The sequence below is a fragment of the Neofelis nebulosa genome, chromosome 3, assembly GCF_028018385.1.
Source record: "Neofelis nebulosa isolate mNeoNeb1 chromosome 3, mNeoNeb1.pri, whole genome shotgun sequence".
Taxonomy (NCBI): Eukaryota; Metazoa; Chordata; class Mammalia; order Carnivora; family Felidae; genus Neofelis; species Neofelis nebulosa.
Window position 1 is genome coordinate 174,487,636 of NC_080784.1, and position 23,022 is coordinate 174,510,657.

At 36.9% G+C, this 23,022-nt stretch overlaps 1 protein-coding gene across 4 annotated transcripts in view; it reads right to left on the minus strand.

Annotated features, from left to right (window-relative positions):
* WDR19 (WD repeat domain 19) overlaps positions 1-7,197 on the minus strand; it is a 113,966-nt gene extending 106,769 nt beyond the window's left edge. For 3 of the 4 annotated variants that reach the window (XM_058722817.1, XM_058722816.1, XM_058722815.1), the window contains exons 1-4: positions 7,097-7,197; positions 4,643-4,734; positions 4,047-4,112; positions 1,601-1,726 (exon numbers count right to left, since the gene is read on the minus strand). In XM_058722817.1, the coding sequence (XP_058578800.1) occupies positions 1,601-1,726; positions 4,047-4,112; positions 4,643-4,734; positions 7,097-7,102 (290 nt within the window). In that variant the 5' untranslated portion in view covers positions 7,103-7,197. The other variant, XM_058722818.1, reaches the window with a different exon arrangement.
* Positions 7,198-23,022: the final 15,825 nt, after the last annotated feature.

A 23,022-nucleotide genomic window follows, 5' to 3' on the forward strand; every position in this document is an offset into this window, starting at 1 on the left:
CATGAACAGAAAGAATTGTGAGCAAGCTAAATAGCACCTTTAGACATTAAATAATAACTAATATTTAATTGGTTCCACCTTAATGATAATTACAATAACATCCACCATTCACTCAGTTCTTGGTTTCATGCCCAGGCATGACACACAATTAAACCTCACAACTCTGAGATGATATGAGGAAATGAATCTGTGGGAAGATAGACAGCAGAGGAACATACACCAGTCTGAAACACTGGAAATTATGCTTTTTTCTTCAGGAGAGAATGTGGTCTCACTGATGCTGAATTTGGTTCAAGAACCAGTACTTGATGTTTATAAATATTCTCTTGAATGGAAGAACAGAAAGTACTTCAAATCTTTTGAAAAGTGATGCATACCCCAAGTGTAAAAGGACAGAGCAAGAAATGTTAAGACTTTATAATGGGCAGACAATATCAACTGTGAATGCACACCTCATGAGTCAATTTTGAGGGAAAGGAAAACTATGCTAAGGTTACCTTTGGTCTTGTTCTGCATGGCCACCTTTCTTCCTCTGGGTTATTATTATTCCTTGGTAAATTGGAAATTTATAGTCTTATAGTGTGTGTGTGGCCTACCTGCATGCCACATGACACCATGAGGCAGATATTATTACTATACCCGTTCCATATAAAAGAAGAACTTGGGATTTAGAGAGAGGTTAAGCAACTTGTTGAAGGTTGAACTACCAAGTTTCAGTTGTAAATAAAATTTGCTTTTCCATATGTCAAAATGGTTTCTATTTTAGCAGAGACCTGTAATTCATTCTGTTTTCCAAATGTATTTTCCATTTGGGAACTGTCCCACCTTTCATCCCACTCTTCACCTGGTGGGATTTTCAATCCCATGGCACTGTATACCCTACTCAGGGACCTTTTGAGTAACTGAGTGGACAGGGTGATGTGATGGGATATGCTCTTCTCTTTGGCATAACTTGCTGTGAATGATATAATGTAAGTCAATAGCTGGCAGTAGCCATGGAAACAGTCTGATTTAGAATAAGTCAATACAGAGAAAGGAAGAGCTAAGAGCTAGAGTCTTGATTGCATCACTAGAACCCCTAGATCCAGCCATGCCTGCGGCCAATCCTATCTCCAGATTTTTCAGATATTTTGTCTCATCTTTGTACATTTTAGTCTGTTCCATAGAAAGCAACTTCTTAAGAAGTTATTTATATTTTACAATTATAACAGTTTTACTCTAATTGGGCAAAATCAATAGAATTATATGTAACAATAAAAAATAAATGAACTTTCTTTCATAATAACTCACAAATGCATTTTTATAATGATAGCAGTAAGTATTGTTAGTATCAAACCTACAAATAATCATATTTCTTTCTTTTTTATTTTGAGAGAGAGAGAGCGCGCACGCGCATGCATGTGCATGAGCTGGGGAAGAGCAGAGAGAGGGAGACAGAATCTCAAGCAGGCTCTGTGCCATCAGCACAAAGCCTGACATAGGGCTCAAACCCATGAACCATGAGATCATAATCTGAGCTGAAACCAAGAGTTGGACACCCAGGTGCCTCCAAATAATCATATTTCTAAGTGAAGATTTAAAATAAAAAAGTTATTCTTACCTCATGCCACTGTCTAACTGGCTGGTTTTATTTGTGTTGGCATCCCATAGATAAATGCAACTAGATTTCTCTGCAATCAATGCTAGGATATCTCCATCTTTATCCCAATCCATAGCAACACAGTTACTTTTAAAAAAGAAAGCAAAATATCACTATACATTTTCTTACAGCAAGGGAAAGAAATTTAAAAATCTATTTGTGATTTTTATTTATAGCAAGACCAATGTACTTTGAATAGGTCATAAACTTTCTAAAGTGAGAAATACAATTCACTATTCACTGCTTAGATTACACTAAGTTAAAATTTTTGTTGTTATTGAGAGAATGGGAAGAATTTAAATTCTATTTTAAATATAATTTATATATACTACATTAAATATAATTACACATAGTAAGTTAGCAGATTTTTCTTAGATCCTATAAAGAACCTGGCCTTTTGGTAAGACAAACTCATCAAGTACCTCCACAAAGAAATCACATCTGGAATCAAGAGGTAATTTGTATGACCAAATGTCAAAAGGTCACTTCAGATTTACAGAGAAAGAGAAGGTACTGATAAAAAATGAAGTTATATCTACACAAATTGGGTATAAAACAGATCAAGGTTGGGTAGATGTGGGATTGCAAATAATGGAAAAACTGGATTTTGAAGTGGTAAGAAATGTTATTTTCATTTTATATTATAACAGAATTAGAGTGATTTGATTAAAATGACAAAAGTTATAAATAGGAAATGCTTTTTTAAAAATGTTACAATTGAAAATTATTCCAAAGTGTTTATCATAATTCAAAAACTTCCTTGAGAATTAACTTTTTCTTCTCTGATTTTCATTTTGAGACTCTGCTCTTGGATATCGGCTAAGCCATACTCAGTTTTATAGTTAAGACAATTATTTCAATCACTTTATTCTTCAAAATTAATTTTCTCTAATATTTTCAGAGATTAGGGGAGTTTGGAAGAGGGAAGCTTTCAAATTTTTGATAAAATCATCTAACAAAGGCAATACATAAAGCTATTTTATTTATCTGCAGATCCTCTGTCAGTTGAATTTAACTATGATAAATACAGCAAAATAATTCAGAGGTAAAAAAAATATATATAGCTAACATATAACCAATAGAGGTCACAGAGATCATGCAAAAACCCCATACAATTTACTCAAAGAAGGTCCTTACTAAGTGCCTTTTTGTTTTTAGACATAATTACAACTATTTTGACTTCTGTTTTCCATAATATAGAAAACAAAAGCAACAGTTAAGAGGCGATGGGAAACACCAAAATGGTGGCATCAGGTGAGTGGGGCAGAGAAGGAGGTGGGAAAGGCTGTCAGAGACCAACGGAAGTAAAACAACCTTTGCAAAGATGGTGGCAGTAAACCAAAGAAAACAGACATGAATTTAAAAAGCATGGCAGCGGGGCGCCTGGGTGGCGCAGTCGGTTAAGCGTCCGACTTCAGCCAGGTCACGATCTCACGGTCTGTGAGTTCGAGCCCCGCGTCGGGCTCTGGGCTGATGGCTCAGAGCCTGGAGCCTGTTTCCGATTCTGTGTCTCCCTCTCTCTCTGTCCCTCCCCCGTTCATGCTCTGTCTCTCTCTGTCCCAAAAAATAAAATAAACGTTGAAAAAAAAAAAATAAATAAAAAAAAATAAAAAAAAAAAAAATAAAAAGCATGGCAGCGGGGCGCCTGGGTGGCTCAGTCGGTTGAGTGTCCGACTTCAGCTCAGGTCACGATCTCGCGGTCTGTGAGTTGGAGCCCCGCATCGGGCTCTGGGCTGATGGCTCAGAGCCTGGAGCCTGCTTCCGATTCTGTGTCTCCCTCTATCTCTGACCCTCCCCCATTCATGCTCTGTCTCTCTCTGTCTCAAAAATAAATTTAAAAAAATTAAAAAAAAAAAAAAAAGCATGGCAGCATAAGACCATTTAGATGAGGAACTCTACACACCTTAATAACCATTGAGACTATCAATAAAATAATACAGGTAATTTACAAAAAATCATCAAAAATGCTTAAGTTATATTTTGTGTAATCTAGAATGATTTCCTGAAAACAGAATGTCTTTGTCATTTAAAAAGTATGTGGAAAGTAACTATTTTCCAACAATTTGTGAAATGCTATAGGGATGTGGATTTATCTTCTCTGCCTATACACACACACACAGGCTTATTTATAATTAAATAAGTATTCTTCCATATAGACTCATTTATAATTATACTTTAAGGCTTCCCTGTGAATGTATGGAGGTTATAAATATCAACTCTATCTGTTTACATGTTTTACTAACAACTTATGTATAAAAAAATCTCTTTGCCATAAAAAAAGCAAAAGAGGAGATACAGATTATATATATGTGGTAAAATTCTATTTGATTATAGTTTTAAGGCAATACTGTTTTTATCTTTTAGGAAACAAAGCTTGAAAAAGTTTTTGACCCACCTCTGTACTTACCCAGGTAAGTTAATTTCACTTCTTTTCTGACCATGGCGATCAAAGATTTTCACAATATGATCAGCTCTAAAAGCAATTAGAACACAAAAACATAATCTAAGTGTTTCTTTTTATTTATATACATTAAAAAAATTAAGCTGCCATTCAAGTGATTTCAGTGATCTCTCATGACAGTTTCATAATTTGTACCTACAAAGTTATTACCAGGGAAAAGATTTTATGAACTGTGATTTTTTTTTAGGTTTATTTATTTATTTTTGAGAGAGAGAGTGAGAGAGAGAGCAGGGGGAGGAGAGAGAGAGAGGAGAGACAGAAAATCCCAAGCAGGCTCTCCACCATCAGTGCAGAGCCCAAAGTCGGGCTCAAACTCACAAACTGTGAGATCATGACCTGAGCCAAAACCCAAAAGCCTGATGCTTAACCAACTGAGCCATCCAGGCGCCCCTAAACTGTGATGTTAATGAAGATGAATGTATTACTTTTCCCACTGTACAACCACCATACAAGAACTTCTACTAAACAAATGGTGTGGTAATACAGGCATACAAGCCTCTGAAGTCAGGATGATTTACTTAAAGCATTCATTGATTTCTTACCCTGTTACTGCAAGGTAGTTTCCTGATGTTTTTTGCCAGGTGAATTGTATTGGTGTGCCAAGCCCAGTCCTTTCTATCAGTGAGAAAACACGCTAAAAAGGCAAACGCAATTTTTATATTTTCAAAACATACAATTAAGGGTTGGTCAAAGACACCAAAACACGATCATGAAACAGTAGAATTCAGGATGGTAAAGGCTTATTGTTAGAACTTATCCAGAAAAAGTCAATAATATAACAAACAAAATGACTAATCAGATCAACCAACCAATCAAAAAATTTCCACACTTTGGCTGTTAAAGTATGGACCTTAGTACACATAGGAAAGCAGTTATAAAATTTGGTTTTAAATGTTTTGAATATTAATTTCATGAAAATTATAATTTTAATGTTTTATATGTTAAAGAGTAAAATAACTTAAACTTGAATTTAGCTAATAATCATTAGCTAAGTGGAGTTTAGCATGGCATGGAGTTTTTAAACTTAACAAAACTACCATTTAAAAAATCTAAAGCGTGATAAAAATACAAATGTCTATCCTTCATTCAAAATTATTTTCTTCCTTTACCCATTAGTTATACTTACTTCATCATTAAGTGCTTAATTTTGCTATTGGGTGGACAGTGTATCAGCTGAGAAGCCTTTCTTTTCACTTAGTCAAGAACTGGGGTATCCAATATGGAAGCCACAAATCACAGGTGGACTTGAAATTTTATTAAGGGCTTGAAATGTAGGTAGTATGAATTTAGATATGTTGTAAATATAGAATACATACACATTTCAAGGACTATGAAAAATGTGAACTATCTCATTGATATTTTATATTGATTACATATTGAAACAATATTTTGGATATACTAGATAAAATAAAGTATATTATTTAAATTAATCTTACCTGTTTCTTTTAAAACATTTTAATGTGGCTACTAAAATTTTTAAATTACATTGGCTCACATTAAATTTATATCAAACAATATTGATCTAAAACTATTAAGAACATAAGCTTGAATGAAAAAAATTAGATTTTAATATTAGGTTAAATTATAAATAATTAGGTTAAATCATAGACCATATCTAGGCATATGAAGTTTAAATACTACAGCTGGCTTGGTAAGGCTAGTAGCTACACAAAACTCATCCAATGCTCAAAATTAAACACCAATCAATAGGCATTTGGTGTGTTAAGTGGATGAAATCCACCTCTATTGAAAACAGGTGAACCTCTATAATCAAAGGTGCATTCACATTTTGTGGAGCAGGAAAACACCTTGAAGGAAAAAAAAAAGCATAAAGGCATCTTTTGCAATTTTGTGACAACATGACCTAGAACCCCTTTATTCAAGCGATGCATCCTTAAATTTCATTAGCTTCATGGTCGCGCTCTTCTAGTTGTGACCTTACAGATTATTTTTCTTCAGTGGAGCTATATATATATGCTCCATATACAGTACACAGGAAAAGTGCTAGCTTCACAACAAGAAAACCAAATTTAGGTTTTGCTTTGTACTTACTAGCTGCAGGGCTTAATTAAGACAACTAGCTCAAATTGCCTCAAGCACAAAATTCTCAACTGTAAACCAGAAATAATATCTTCTCCCTTCTGATACTTCATAAATTGTGAAGTGAAGCTTTAGAATTGTGAAGCTTTAGAAATGTGATGATTACCGGTCAATTCCAATTTCCACGCTAATAGCCACGAGGAATCATTACGACTTAATTACTTTTTAAACTGAGCTATCCATTTCTTGTCAGATCAGGGCTGTACTATCGCTGTAGTAAAGCGGATAGGTGAATCGGCAGTAGCCACTGACGTGGAATAGGGTTCACTAGAAGCCCAAACCTAGGAACGGTGCGTGCAGAGGATGATGCTCTCGAGGGAGACCTGCGTGTGCAAGTGCAGTTTTCTCCGTGAATAATGTACATTAGCCACTGAGTGATTTCTACATTAGATCAGTCACTGGCGATATAATTTGACATTATTCTTTCGGAAGCTTTTCACTCTTTTAAAGACGCTGAGTACGGCTTGCTAGAGGCTCAGCTGCAGGAAAAGCAGCAGCTGGTGACACCCAATCCAGTCAATTTCACCGCAACCTCCCAAACGCAGACCGCTCTTTCCGCGGTGTGAAGTTCCTAGTCTCTTCTGATCCAATCTGCTCATTTCGGGCCATGCCCGCCTTCCCTCTGCCCGCACCACTTCAACTCGGTTCGCGGTGCCAGAAATGAGGCCTCCCTCTCCGCCTTCTCCTCCTCTCCAGTTTTCTTTCCTTTCCCTCCTTCCTTCAACTTCGCTGCAGCTTTCCTCCCCCCGGGCCACCGGCTCTCTTCCCCCCTCCTCTAACGCATTTAGGACGGGGGAGAGGGCACAGGCTCCTAACCTCAAAATGACGCTCAGCGGGCTAAGAGCCAGTGGTCGCGTCTTCCCGCCCCCACCCCCGGGGGTTTGTAAGTTATTTACCTTCATCTCAAGGCTCGAGCGGCCGCGCGATCTGGCAAATGCGCAGGCGCAGCGGGCCTCCTCCAAGAGGGCTAACGCGTTCCCGTCACCCAGGAGACCGCAGGAACAGTAACCAATCAGCGAGCACTAGCTGAAGGGCGGTGCCTGGTGGGGGTCCTCCTCAGGGGAGGGCGGGAGGCGCGGACTGGAATCACGTGACTCTGGCGGACGTAGGCCGACTCGCGTCAGGAGGTCTTGCGGCTACATGATTTCCTGGTTGAGCTCTGATTGGATGAATCCCGGGGACTTGCTTGAGGGAGGTGGGTTCTGTGAGCCCTGAAAGGCGCCTGCGTAAATTTCGTCTGCTGGTTAGTAAGATGCCCATGGTGGCGGGCTCGGGGCGCCGAGAATCAAGAAAACGAAAGGGCACTGGATGTTGGATGAAAGGAAAACGGGAATTTGCTCTTGGGGCAAATACTCTTACACAGTCAGCGCAAAGAGGACTTGGATGGGCTCGTGTGTCATCTTTTTTTCCTTTCCAGGCTTCTGGTCTAGAAGAAATAGGATGTGAGAAGTAGGTTTTTTTCAAGGCGTTAGTAGGACAACTAAATTGGGCAAGAAAATGAGCACTAATTGCTTCTTTAGACTTTGGACCTGGCAGCTTTTCTCCAAATAGTATGCCCTACCATAGATCTGTGCGTTATTATTTAGCATATGAAAGTACTTCTTTTGCCAAAATGTCTGAAAGTGCTGAACAATCCACCCTTTTCTTTTCATCATTAGGTAGGAATCTTATTGACCTGCAGGAAAGGAAATGATTTCAAAGAACTAATGATGGGTGTTACATTCTCAAGTAGGGTACTGTTCCCTGGCGTGGGGGTGTTGTTTAATTTACGTTTCCCTTTAGTTTCAGGTGCAAGACCTATTCGTTAAAATGAAGATGTCAATAGGTGACTGAAAAACAAAAAGGTTAGAGAAGCAGAAGTTCAGAAATTGGCCATGCAACGTCTAAAAGAGTGAATGGGACTTTTTAGGTTTGAGAAATGTAGGTGTAAGGGTTAAATTGTAGTGTAGGGCTAATGCTTAGCTTGAAAAATAACAGCTTTGTGTGGACACTGAAGGTTAAGAGATAACAGCCTTGCTTTGCTCTGGTAAACTACGCCTCATACTCTTGTAAATTAGGCTTCACCAATTAAGGAAACAAAAGTTCAAAGAAAAGAGCATCAGAGGCAGGGTCAAGGAGATCCACTGGTTGCAACTTAGAGGCAGAAAGTCTAAAGTAAACACCTCATTAGGCAACTGTTTCTAACTCATCTGGAAACTGTTTCTTTGTCTGGTCCCAAGTGATGATAAAAGGATGTGATCGGTTATAAAAACTCTGTACCCCGGCTGTTCGGGGAGAGTATTGGTCCCGATCGGTCGGCCTTGCCTCTTGCCTCTTTATTGTAATAAACTTTGTTGTGACTGTCACTGGTGCCCGTAGCATTGTTTCAGGAGTCGTGTGGATGCAACATAGGGAAGACAAAATTTTACCTCTACCCTCTTAGGGTTTTTTCAGCTAGACCTGACCTAAGACAGATTAACAGAAATTAATTTATTAAGATAAATTAACACTACAAATTTATGTGTTAGCTGACATGGGAGCCATTCTAAGGGAAAGACCCAAAGAAATGATGACACCTACATACATACTTTTAAATTAGGTTGAACAAAGCGTGGCAACTGTGGGAAAGCAATTAAACGATATGGTGAGGCTAAAGAAAAGTAATTTTAATAAGGCCTGTTTGTATAGACTCTCAATTTCAGCTTCTTGATAAGGATGCTATTTTGCTTCTTGTATAGGGAGGGTATCTTTCACATGGGAGTTTTTAATGCCCTGTTTTCAGAAGAAGAAGATTAGAATACTCCTGCATCTGCTGTTTTTTTTAGGTACCTTCTGGCTCAAAATAATCCTTATGTCAAAGTGGCTTATTTTCGAATAGCATATTCTGCCACCCTTTAGGAGAAGTCTACATAAGGAGAAATACAATTAGGGCAGAAAAATTAAACTCAGTGTAGAGTCCTACAAACCAGAGGAAAGCATTTCAAGAGATTCAAAGTAGATATTATTTATTAGACTATTGGGTTTGTCTCAGAAGAGGAAGTTAATGTAAAGTGATAGAGTAAGGATATGAAGAATTGAAAGAAATCAACTTAAAGATAGGTAATTAGGCTTACTGGGTTTTTTTTTTATGGGAATTTGTTTTTTAGTTACAAGTTCCATATCTTGTCATAGGTCTCATCAGATTTTCTACTTCTTTTTGAGTCAGTTTTGATAATTTGTGTCTTTCTAGGAATTTGTCCTTTTCATCTAAGTTATCCAGTTTGTTGGCATACTGTTCACAGTATTCCTTTACTTTATTTCTGGAAGGTCAATAGTGACATCTCCTCTTTTATTCCTGGTTTTAGCAACTTGACTGTTTTCTCATTTTTCCTAGCTAAATATGTCAATTTTGTTGACCTTTTCAAAAAATAAATTTTGGTTTTGTTGATAAGTTTGTGTCCCTCAGAAAAATATGTTGAAGTCCCAACTCCCAGTACTTGTGAATATGGACTCATTTGGAAATAGGGTATTTGCAGATATAATTAAGATGCCATTAGCATGGCCCTAATTTAATATGACTTATGTACTTACCAGAAGAGGGAGGACACACAGGGAGAATGCCATGTGACAACAGAGGCTGAGATTGAATGATGCAGCTGCACCCAAAGAATGCCAAGGAAGTTGGACTTCTGGCTTCCAGAACTGTGAGACAATAATTTCTGTTGTTTTAAGCCACACAGTTTGGGGTATTTTTTTACAGCAGCCCTAGGAAATTAATACAGATATTGGTACCAGAAAGTGGTGTGCTACTGTAACAAATATTTAAAATGCAGAAATGGCTTATGAATAGAGGCTGGTAGAATTTTGAGGTACTTGGTATTAAACCTAAATTGCTTTGAAGTCATTGTTGGCTGAAATGTGGACATTAAAGGTACTTCTGATGAAAGCTCAGACAGGAGAACCAAATAGGAAGTTTCTGGGGTTTTTAGAGAATACATAGATTGTCATAACAGAATGTTGCTGAAAATAGGAATGTCAAGATGCTTCTGGTGAGGTCTCAGATGGAAGTAAGGAACATGTTATTGGATGCTAGAGGAAAGTTGATCCTTGTTATAGAGTGGTAGATAATTTGGCTGAATTTTATTGTGTTGGGTGGAAAGCAGAACTTGTAAGTGATAAACTTACATATTTAAGGAGATTTACAACTAAGGTGTTTGAAGGCACAGCCTAGTTTTTCCTTGCTGCTTATGGTAAAACGTGAGAGGATGGAGATAAGTTGAGAGTGAACTGCCAAACACAAAAGAATCAGCACTTGGTTATTTGGAAAATTCTCAGCCTATCCAGATAGCATTTTCTGGAAACAAGGCCAAAGGTATGGACAATGAATTGCTAAAGAGTTTAGGCATGTGACTTATGGATCCAACCATGCCAGCAGAAACAAAGATTAGTGAACTTCAAGATATGGCAACGTAAACATCCCCTTGTGCCCTCCTGCACCCCCACCTCCCCAAAAAACCCAAAGGCAACCACTGAGAGATATATAGAGTATCATGGAATTGTGAAAAAACATCAAGAGCCTAATTTATGTGTAATTGGAGTCCCAGAAGGAGCTGGGGTGTAAGAATAGAATATTTGAAAAAGTAAAGGTTGAAAAAAATCCCCAAATTTGATGAAAATGATAACCACCAATCCAAAAACTCAATGAACACTAAGCATAAGAAACATGAAAAAAAAAAAAACTAAAAAATTATTTAAAACATGTGATGAAAGAAATTCTTAAAAGAAGCCAGATTAAGGGTGCACCTGGGTGGCTCAGTTGGTTAAGCATCTGACTTCAGCTCAGGTCATGATCTCACGGTTCTTGAGTTTGAGCCCTGCGTAGGGCTCTGTGCTGACAGCTCAGAGCCTGGAGCCTGTTTCAGATTCTGTGTCTCCCTCTGTCTGCCCCTCCCCCACTCATGCTTTGTCTCAAAAATAAACATTAAAAAACTTTTTTTAATAAAAAAAAAAGCCAGATTAAGAAGATATATGCACATAGAAGCAAAGATAAGAAAATGAGCAGACTTCTTATTGGACATCCTGCAAGTCAGAAGACAGTGGAGCAACATACTAAAGGACTGAAAGAAAAAAGCTGTCCATACAGAATTCTATACTCAGAAAATAGATCTTTTCAAAAATGAAAGTGACCAGCAAATTAAATCCAGCAATATATTAAAAAAAGAATGTACATCACAACCAAGTGAAATTTATCCAAGGAATGCAAGCATAAATCAATATCTGAAAATAAATTTATGTAACATGCAATATTAACATAATAAAGGACAGAAATGCATGATCACATTAATAGACAGAAAAATACTTGACAAAATCCCAAACCCTTAAAACTCAACATTCATTCATGATAAAAATACTCAATAAAGTAGGAATGTAAAGTAATTTCCTCAAACTGAGAAAGGTCATCTATAAAAAAAAATCATATAACTACTATTGTATTTAATGGTGAAAGACTGAATGCCTTCTCCCTAAGCTTAGGGGGGAAAAAAGGATATCCACTCTTGCCACTTGTACTTACCATTGTATTAAAGGTTCTAGCCAGGGGAGTTATTGAAGAAAAGGAAATAAAGACCATCTAGATTGGAGAGGAAGAAGTAAAACTGTGCAGATGTCATTACCTTGTACATAGAAAATTCCAAGGAATACACAAAAATCGTTATAATAAACAAATGAGTTGAACAAGCTTGCAGGATACAAGATCAACACACAAAAAGTCAATTGCATTTTTCTTTTTTTTTAAATTTTGTTTTAACATTTATTTATCTTTGAGACAGAGAGAGACAGAGCATGAACAGGGGAGGGTCAGAGAAAGAGGGAGACACAGAACCTGAAACAGGCTCCAGGCTCTGAGCTGTCAGCACAGAGCCCGACGCGGGGCTTGAACTCACAGACCGCGAGATCATGACCTGAGCCGAAGTGGGATGCTTAACCGACCAAGCCACCCAGGCGTCCCTCAATTGCATTTTTCTATATGAGAAATGAACAATCCAAAAGTGAACATTTTTAAAAATCTATGTATAATAGCATTAAAATAAAATACATAAATTTAACAAAAGTACAAGATTTGTACACTAGAAACTACAAAATCTGCTTAATTAAAGAAGAAAATAAATGTGAATACATACCACATTCATGGATCAGAGACTTAGTATTCTTAAGATGGCAATACTCCCCAAATTAATGTATAGATTCAATAAAATCTCTATTAAAATCCCAGTTATCTTTTTTGAGGTGAATTGACAAGGTGATCCCAAAATTCATAAGGAAATTCAAGGACCCCAGAATATGCAAAATAATCTTGAAAAAGAAGAACAAATTTGGAGGGCTCATATTTTTCTATTTTAAAACTTACTGCAGGGGAGCCTGGGTGGCTCAGTCGGTTGAGCGTCCGACTTCGGCTGGTGTCATGATCTCACGGTTCGTGGGTTCGAGCCCCACATCAGGCTCTGTGCTGACAGCTTGGAGCCTGGAGTCTGCTTCGGATTCTGTGTCTCCCTCTATCTCTGATCCTCCCCTACTCTCACTCTGTCTCTCTCTCTCAAAAGTAAATAAAGATTAAAAAAAAATTAAAACTTACTGCAAAGTTACAAAACCAAAACAGTGTATTATTAGCATAAGGATAGTTATATAGATAATGGAATAGAATCGAGAGACTGGAAATAAAATCATGCGTCTGTAGCCAACTGGTTTTCAACAAAGTTGTCAAGATAATTCAACGGGGGAAAGAATTAAATTCAACAAATGGTGTTGGGACAACTGGATATCCATGCAAAAAATAAAATTGGATCCCTACCTCATAGAATACACAAAAATTAAATGAATAAAAGACATAAATGCAATAGTTAAAACTATAATATTCTTAGAAGAAAACACAGGAATTCATTGCTTGGGTTTAAGCAATTGTTTCTTGGATATGACACCAAAACCACAAATGACAAAAGAAAAAAAAAATTGTGGACTTCATAGAAACCAAAACTTTTGTTCCTCAAAGGACACCACCATGAAAGTGAAAAGGCAACCCACAGACTGGGAGAAAATATTTGCAGATCATATATTTGATAAGAGACTTGTATTTAAAATATGTAAAGAAATCTTACAACTCAATGATAAAAACATAACTTCATTAAAAATGGGCAAATAATTTGAACAGACGTTTCTCCAAAGAAGACATATGAGTGGCTAATAAACCTATACAAAGTTGCTCAACATCATTAGTCATCAGGAAAATGTAAATGAAAACTACAATGAGATACCATTTTACATGATATTCACTGTCATTTTAATTTGTATTTCTCTGGGGGCTAATGAGTTCACTCTTCCGTTGGTCATCTGTGCTCTTCTGCACATTATTTAACAATATTCACTAATTTTGTGGGGTTGTCTTTTTTTGTCAATTTGTAAGGGATCTTTTGCATAATCTTGTATGGTTAAGAAGTATTTTAAAAACAGCTACTTTGTTCTAGCCTTGGTTTTGAAGTTTTCCCTTGCTTATAGATTTTCTTGAATGATTTTTTTAATTCTAATTTTTTACATTTAAGTCTTTAATATATAGTATTTATTTTTGCATATGGTATCAAATGGGAATCTTCTTTTACACTAGACCTGGCCCAAACTCTTCTCCAGACATCCACTTAGTGTTGAGGTTACTATACCACATGTACTTTTATTATAAAGGAGTCTTCTGGCCAGGGCAACTTACAGTTACTCAATTCAGTTTCAGGAAAAAAAAATCATTCAATTTTGATCAAACTGCTGCTATATGCTCTTGGCTCACCATTCCGGTGTTGGCAAGAATGCAGATATTCTGTATTAATCTCCTTATTTTGTCTTTCTTTTTTGGGAGGGGTCTTCTCCCCCCACATACAAGATCTTGGTAACTTGCATACTTCTCTTAGTTTCACTGACTTTACTCATTCTATTTTTATGATGATTAATATTGCCCATTCAACTATTCTTAGTCCAGCCAAAGGACCTTACTTCAAGCCTTTTAAGAATGCTAGCACTTCATGATATATTGTACCCATTTATCTTTTCTCCACCGTATTATAAAACTGTAATGTTATCTTAGCTTTTCTTTCTTTTTTTTTCTTTTTTAGAGAGAGAGCACATGAGCAGGGAGAGAGGGGCAGAGAGAGAGAGAGACAGAGAGAGAGAGAGACAGAGAGAGAGACAGAGAGACAGAGAATCTTAAGCAGGCCTCACGCTCAGCAACTAGCCCAACACGGGGCTCAATCCCACGACCTTGGGATCATGACCTGAGCTGAGCTGAAGGATTGGATGTTCAACAAACTGAGCCACCCAGGTGCCTCAGTTTTGTTGTTTTTTTAGTTTTTTTTTAATGTTTATTTATTTTTGGGAGAGAGAGAGAGAGAGAGAGCGCAAGTGGGGGAGGGGCAGAAAGAGAGAGACACACAGAATCTGAAGCAGGCTCCAGGCTCCAAGCTCTCAGCACAGAGCCCAATATGGGGCATGAATCCAGGAGCCATGAGATCATGACCTGAGCGGAAGTCAGTCGCTCAACCAGTTGAGCCACCTAGCTGCCCCCCCCCGCCCCAAGTTTTTCATTTTTAATATTCACTTTTATCTCAAGTTTGGTGAAAATTACATAACTCTGTGGTCAGTTTTGGTATGTTTTCAATAAATTGGCTGAGAACATATGCAGGCTTGTGAACATAATTTTTCTAACATTGCAATAACTTAGTAATGTAACAAAGCTGGTAATGGTCATTGCATATTTAGCTTTAAATATGAATATTGAACACATTTGGATATTTCAAAATTTTAATTTTTGTGTATTGCGTCCTCATATGTGTTTATATATTTAAATGTTTTTCAATTATAAAATGATATGACTCTTTTAAGGACTGCATTCTGTAAAATAGCAAATTGAACATGGCCATAAATTCCCACTTTAAACACAGTTCATGACATTTACTAGTTTTTTTGTGTGTCTTTTTGTTTTTTTAAGATTTTATTCTCCAGTAATCTCTATACATAAAATGGAGCTTGAACTCACATCCTGGAGATCAAGAGTTGCACGGTCCACCAACTGAGCCAGCCAGGCAGCCCTAGTGTTTTAACCTTGGGCAAATTACCTCCTCTGAATGTGTGCTCTGAAGTTTAAAATGGGGATAACAGGGGCGCCTGGGTGGCTCAGTCAGTTAAGGGTCCGACTTCGGCTCAGGTCATGATCTCGCGGTCTGTGAGTTCGAGCCCCGTGTCGGGTTCTGTGCTGACAGCTCAGAGCCTGGAGCCTGTTTCAGATTCTGTGTCTCCCTCTCTCTGACCCTCCCCCATTCATGCTCTGTCTCTCTCTGTCTCAAAAATAAATAAACGTTAAAAAAAAAATTAAAAAAAAATTAAATGGGGATAACAATACCTACCCTCATTTGATTTTAGATAAAATTAAATTAGTTAAAAAGAGAAAAAAAACACATAGAATCCCACTATCAACATTTATTTTTTTGTGTATTTCCTTCTGGGTTTTGCCACTACGTATACCTATTTACTATGTATTTATAATTATGGTAGGTGTGTGTATTTAACACATTTACTTAGGTCAAGTAAAAAATATACCACACCTATTAGGCTGCTCAGTACTGAAAATAGAAAAGCATACAATCCTAATAAGTGGAGTTTTAGTTTCTCCATACCAGGTTATGTCAATTCTTCAATTCTCTTCTGGTGCTTTTGAGTCTGAATCATTTAGATCACTGTTTCTGTAACTTTAGTGTGTATCTGATAAATTCAGTGTGATAATTCAGAATCACTTGGTGGGAGGGTGAGGGAGGTGAAATAGATTGCTTGGCCCCACCCCCAGAGTCTCTGATTTAATAGGTCTAGGGTGCATCTGGAGAATTTGCATTTCTTTTTTTAAAAAAATTAAAAGAAAATTTGCATTTCTAACATCTTCCCAGGTGATGCTGATTATGCCCATCTGTGGACTGCTCTTCAAGGCCACTGATCTCCAGATCATTTACTAATTCTCCTTCACTTTTTGTCATATGTTAGACTCAAACAGCCTGTATTCTTTTTTATGCTGATTAAGTTTGCAAAGCTACAATACTTTTCCTAGTACATGCCTTCTGAAAGATTTCAATTTATTCTTTTTAAGTTGCAAGAAGCATTTGGTTATTATTTTTTATGAAACAGGGATCCTAATTAACGCCTGGTTTTCTATTTTTTGTTATTCTTGTTTTTCTCATTAGGCTGACAGAATGGGTAGGGTTTCAGTAGGGAGGAGAAGGGATGTTGAGAGATAATGAAGGACAGTGGAAGATGCAGACCAGGCAATTTGAACCCAGGAATAACCACTTAGTAACTTGGATAATGCACGTAACTTCCTTAGCTTCACTTTTTTTTATCAAAATATATTTGACATATAACATTGTATAGATTTAAGGTGTACATGTTAATTTGATACATTTATGCATGTAGTATGATTGGCTATTGCAGCAATAATTATTAGCTTCATTTTTCTTATCTACAATGGAACTTGAAAATGAATAAAAATATTTTTGTTGTAGTCTTCTGGAAATATTTGTATCCTTTGCAAATGCTTGAGTCCTTTCCTGAATGCAAAATCTCTTATAAAAGAATATTTGGGAAAGAAGGGAAATCCAGCTTCCCACTCTAAAATTTAAGAGTTGGGAACTTGATTAAGCCTGTCCCTCTGGGAAAGGATCTGATGTCCACTTATCCAGGAGAGATTCATTGAAGAGTTAGTCAAGCCATTTTACAGTCTGTGAGAGGGGTAATTCTAGAATGCACAGAGCTATTTTTGTTTCAGCTATACAATTTTAAATTGATTGCTTATTTAAGTATAAATAAATAGCTATTATTATAGCAGTCTTCAGAAACCTCTAATTTATTTGGAAAAGCATGGCATTATGAAAAAGTAGTATTTTCAGAATCTGCTGTAAAAACTAGGAAAGATCGCAGGAAACTTGTCAAAAGGATACGGAACTAAAATGAACATAATTTGCTATAATATCAGAAAAATGTTTTTCCACAGAGAGAAAGAGAGAGACAAAGAGAAGGGAGAGTTTCCAAGATGAAGAGAGAGAGAATATGGGATTGGGAATGGGAAATAATGACATTTATACTAAATACAGATAAAGGAATAGGAGATTTAGGTAGAATTCAGGTTTTAAAAATAAAGATATAGAGTTCTTTATTACACATTACATTTCCAGTAAATTCCAGTATTGTTTGATCATCTTATATTTTTGTCTCCAACTTATCTTTTAGACTTCTGGTCTTTAAAATGGCCATTTGAAGAAATAATTTCCTGCCACTATTATGGAGAAAGGAAGTCTAGTTAAGCACACTAGGGAAAGATAGCGTATTCAAAAATAGTATCTGGGGATCCTAAGTTGAACATATTTCCCTTTGGTTTCCTAACTAATATCAGTAGCTAAAAATATTAATGCCATTTAAAATTATTAACTGCTATTAAAAATGATTAATTGTAAGCTTAAAATAAAATTGGATATTCCATATTAAGGCAGTTATTTTTGTCCAGTTCTTTCCTAAGCATGATTCTAGGTACAGATACATGGCTATGAATCAAATAGCCAAGGAAATTAAAAAATTAAAGTTAAAAAAAAATCAAAGTTAGTTCTGAGCCCATGACAAATGATTCCTATTCTCCAAGGGAAAATTTCTGCATTACTTCCCCAGAATTCATTTAGAAAAGTAGTTCTCAATCTTGGCTGCCATTAGAATTACCTGGGGGTCACTTGGTGTGGCTCAGGCTCAACCCAGATTTATTGAAACAGAATTTCTAGAGATGGAGCCTGGATGGAGCTTTCTTGCATGCTTTCCTTTTTTTTTTCTTTTTCAAACTCTTTGTGATATACAGCCAGAATTGAGAACCACTGATTTATTCTAAACTGTGCCAAATGCAAGGAAGCAGATGGAAATCCGGTTTTGTTTCTGAAGGCAAATAGCTTCTTCTCTTAACAAACCTATGCTCAGAAATGTAAAAGAACTCTGTCACTTTGGAAACCAGTTTGATGGGTCCTCAGAAAGTTAAACATAGAATTACTACATGACCCAGCAATTTCACTCCTAGGTATGTACTCCAAAGAATTGAAAACTGGAACTCCAACAAATGCTTGTACACATATGTTCAGAGCATCACTATTCATGTTAGCCAAAAGGTGGAAATAACCCAAGCTTCTAAATGAATAAACAAATTGCAGTACGACCATATAGTGGAATATTATTCAGCCATAAAAAAGGAACGAAGTTTTGATAGATTTCATGCTACAGCATGGGTAAATCTTGAAAATACGTTAAGTGATGGAAGCCTGACATAGTCACAGGTCATATGATTTTATTTGGAATATCCAGATAGATAAATCTACACAGATTTCAGTTGGTGGTTGCCAGGAGCTGGGAGAAAAGGGAATAGGGGGTAAGTCTTGATGGCTGGGGTTTCCTTTTGGGCTTACGAAAATATTTTAGAACTAGACAGAAGTGGTGGTTGCACAACATTATGAATGTACTAAATGCTACTAAATTAGTTGTTCACTTTAAAATAGTTAATTTTGTGTTATATGAATTTTGCCTCAATTAAATAAAAGCTATGCACAAACATTAGCTCTTCACATTGAATGTGGGTTTCCTGATAAAACTAGCTTTTTGGAAAATTAGGTTAAAGCTTGTCATAAAAACAATTAATGAATCTAATTAATCATGTGATCCAGGTGTTTTGCTTGTCTCAAAAATATCCTTAGGTAGAAGTTGTTCCTTACCATATTCTATGTATATCTAGGAATATGCTGTATCTGGATATTTGAATTTCTTTACACCTGAGTGTGTAGGTCTTTAATGAGGAGTATGCAGGGACCAAAGGGTATTCCTTGTCCTAATAATTAGTATTAGTGATTTCAAAACTTTTGGCCCTATCCTCAAAGGGTAAATGATTAAAGATACTGTTTTCTCTAAAAGGATAGAGAAGAAGCATGCCAAAGAGAGAGGAGGAAATTAAGGAAAATAAGGAGAGAATAGGAAAAACCAGAGCAATAGGGTTGAGAGACATAAATATTGTCTTAAGTAACTGCAGATTTTAAGGTGTTTTTTTTTTTGAAAACACACCAGAAATGTGAATTTTTCTTGGAAAAGATATAAAGATGCTCTTATGATATTTGAAAATGCCAAGCAAGGGGATATATTTGAAATCTAGGAAAAAGTTACTGTTTGAGAAATAACCTTCTGAAAGAGTGAAAATGGCGGGTAAGTAATGTTAACCGTCAAAGTGCAAGATTTGGTGATAAACATACAGATCACACACTTAGGGCAGAAGTGGTCAGGGACCCAACACCCACCTTAGGTTCTTTCTATCCTCAGGAGGACAGTAGGTATAACACGGAGTCAAGGCCTTAACATACTCGGGTTATGTTAGGCCTCTCAAACCCTAAGTTCAGTCCTGAATATAGAACACTTTTTGCCCTTCCCGGTTAATGTGTAAAAATATGCTATTCGTAGGAAATGTTGCCACATTGCCATGGCGATTCATAGAAAGTGAATTGCCATACCTACCTAATGACTGGCAATTCCTTCCCCTGCTTCCCTGCTAGTCTTTGTATTTTCAAGAAAATCACATTAAATGTAAAGATTTAATTTTTGTACATACCATCTTTTACTTTTTACTTTGAAATAATTCTAGATTTATAGGAGAGCGCAAAGAAATGTGCAGGGAATTCCCACATATTCTTCCCCCAGCCTCCCACATCTTACACAACTATGATGCAGTATCAATGCCAAAAAGTTGGTATTGGTACGATCCACAGTTTATTCAGATTTCACCAGTTACACAGGCACTCGTGTGTGTGTGCATGTGTGTGCGTGTGTGTGTGTGTGTGTAGATTGAAAGCTCACTGCAACCAAGATATTCGACTGTACTATCCCAAGACTCTCTTGCAATATTCCCTTAGAGCCACATTCACCCCCTCCTCCACCATCTCTAACCACTGGGAACCACTAATCTGTTCCTCATCTCTATAATTGTGTTACTTCTTGAATCTTAAATGAATGGAGCCATGTGGCATGTAACCCTTTGGCTCTACCTTTTTTCACTCAGCACAATTTCCTTTAGGAGGTTCATCCACGTTGTTGTTGCATGTATCAATAGCTTGTTCCTTTTTTTGTTTTGTTTTGTTTTTTTGCTGAGTAGTATTCCATGGTGTGGATGTCTCTCAGTTTGTTTAACCATTCACCAAATGCAGGATATTTGGGTGGTTTCCAGTTTGGGGCTATTAGGAAAAAAGTTCGATGAACATTCATATGCAAGTTCCTGTGTGAAAATCACTCTTCATTTCTCTGGGATAAATACCTAAGAATACCACTGCTACATAGTATGGTAAGTCTATTTTTAGTTTTGAAAGGAACTGCCAAATATTTTCCAAAACATGCATATCCTTTTAGGAGGGGAAAATACTCACTTTCAGAGATAATGAATTTCCCAAATGAAGTTTTTAAGGGAGAAGAGAAAGGAAAGGAAATTCTTTCTTAAAATAATAGCTCTTGGATTAATTGTATTTAAAAAAATTTTTTTTGTTTATTTTTGAGAGAGAGAGACAGACAGCACCAGCAGGGGAGGGGCAGAGAAAGAGGGAGACACGGAATCTGAAGCAGGCTCCAGGCTCTGAGCTGTCAGCACAGATCCCGACACAGGGCTCAAACCCATGAACTGTGAGATCATGACCTAAGCTGAAGTCAGACACCCAACCGACTGAGCCACCCAGGCGCCCCTGGATTAATTGTATTTTAAGTTTTGTGACTTGGACTTTTTTTTTTCTACTTCCTCTGTAATGAATCAGGTGTTGCCGAAAGCAGTTGATCCCGTGTGAGTTGTGGTCTTACAGCACGTGAACATAACACAACAGCAGTGACGGTTGTCAGTGGCTCAGGGATAAAAATAATTTTTTGTAAGGTACTTTGGTTAAAGGAACCATGAAAACAATATTTTGAAAGAAAGATTTATTGAAGAAGACAACAATAGTTTCTATTTGCCCACTGACTTCGGTATTATAAATCTTCTTATAATCAAACTATGGCCACTGCTAGCTTCAATACCCTCTTAAAAAATAAGGAAGGAGAAGGGGCGCTTGGGTGGCTCAGTCGGTTAAGCATCCAGCTTGGGCTCAGGTCATGATCTCATGTTTCATGAGTTTGAGCCCCAAGTAGGGCTCTGTGCTGATGGCTTAGAGCCTGGAGCCTCCTTGGAATTCTGTGTTTCTGTCTCCTTCTCTCTCTGCCCCTCCCCCCACACGTGCGCTCCCAGGCGCGCGCGTGCTTGCATGCGCGCGCGCGCTCTCTCTCTCAAAAAATAAACATTAAAAAAAAAAAGAAGAAAGAAGGAAGGAGATGGAGTATTTAGTATATTAGATCAGGGATATTGGCATACTTGGAATGGGACAAGGTAGATGACAGGCTAGAGAAATATTCAGCATAAATTAACCTGTTCCTGGATCTCTTGATTTTTCTTTAAGTTTAAACTTAAAAATTTTTTCTGTGCCTTTTTATTCCTGTCTCCTTTTTACTCTTTCTTTGCCTTGAAAAATCACAACTATCTGAAAAATGAGCTTTTCCCTCTAAATAAGCTTTTCCCTTGGCTCATCACTAGCAAGATATTTCAATGTAAATATCACCTTATACTTACAAAAATGTTAATTTACAGAGATTTCAGCATTTCCTTCCATGCCTTCATTCACTTTCTCTTATCTCTTCCACAGGAAAGGGGATCAATTTTCTAAGAACTTCTTAAAAGGAATAGAAAACCAAATTTTGTATGCTTCATTTGCTATATCGCAAATATCGCCATTTTCATAAACTCTATCTCATATTGATGGAATTATCTTCAGAGAAGCTTTCATTGGCAAATCTGGGATCAGATGTGCAGTTTTCAACAATCAATTATTTTCAGATGATTTGCAATTCTGCTAATGTTTCCTATGCATCTGAGGAAGGCAGGAAATTTACTTTGTGGAAAACTGGAAGGAGGAGGCCTAGAACACAGAGAACAAGCTGAAAAATGAGGCTTTTAAAAATTTTTTCATCGAATTTCAGGGGCGCCTGTGTGGCTCAGTCAATTAAGCGTCCCAACTTTGGCTTAGGTCATGATGTTGAGGTTCATGAGTTCAAGCCCCGCATAGGGCTCTGTGCTGACAACTCAGAGCCTGGAGCCTGCTTCAGATTCTTCATCTCCCTCTGTCTCTGCTCCTCCCCGACTTGCACTCTGTCTTTCTCTCAAAAATAAATAAACATTAAAAAATTTTTATCATTTAAAAATTTTTATCATTTATTTTATTTTTTTAAATAATTTTTAAAAAAAATTTAAAAAACACTTAAAAATTTTTTATCATTTATTTTAATTATTTTTTTAAATAATTATTGTTATTTTTGAAACAATCGGAGAGTCACAGAAACAACTTTTTCGGAACAGTTTGAGAGCACATTGGCCAGCACGATGGTCCATCATCTCAGAATACTCTGTATTTCCTACAAACACACTTCTGTGCAAAACCACAACACAAACATAAAAAATCAGGAAGCTTCACAGGGAAACATTACTATCACCTAATGCACAGAACCATTCACATTTGACAACTGTCTCTATAATGTCTCTTTTATAGTGAAAGAATTCAGTCCAGGATCATGCACTGCATTTAGTTGTCCTGTTTCTTTAGTCTTCAATCTGATACAGCTGCTCAATCTTTCCTTAACTTTCAACCCTCAACACGTTTGAAAATTCCAGGCTATTTATTTTGCAGAATGACTCTCAGTTTAGCTTGTCTGATAT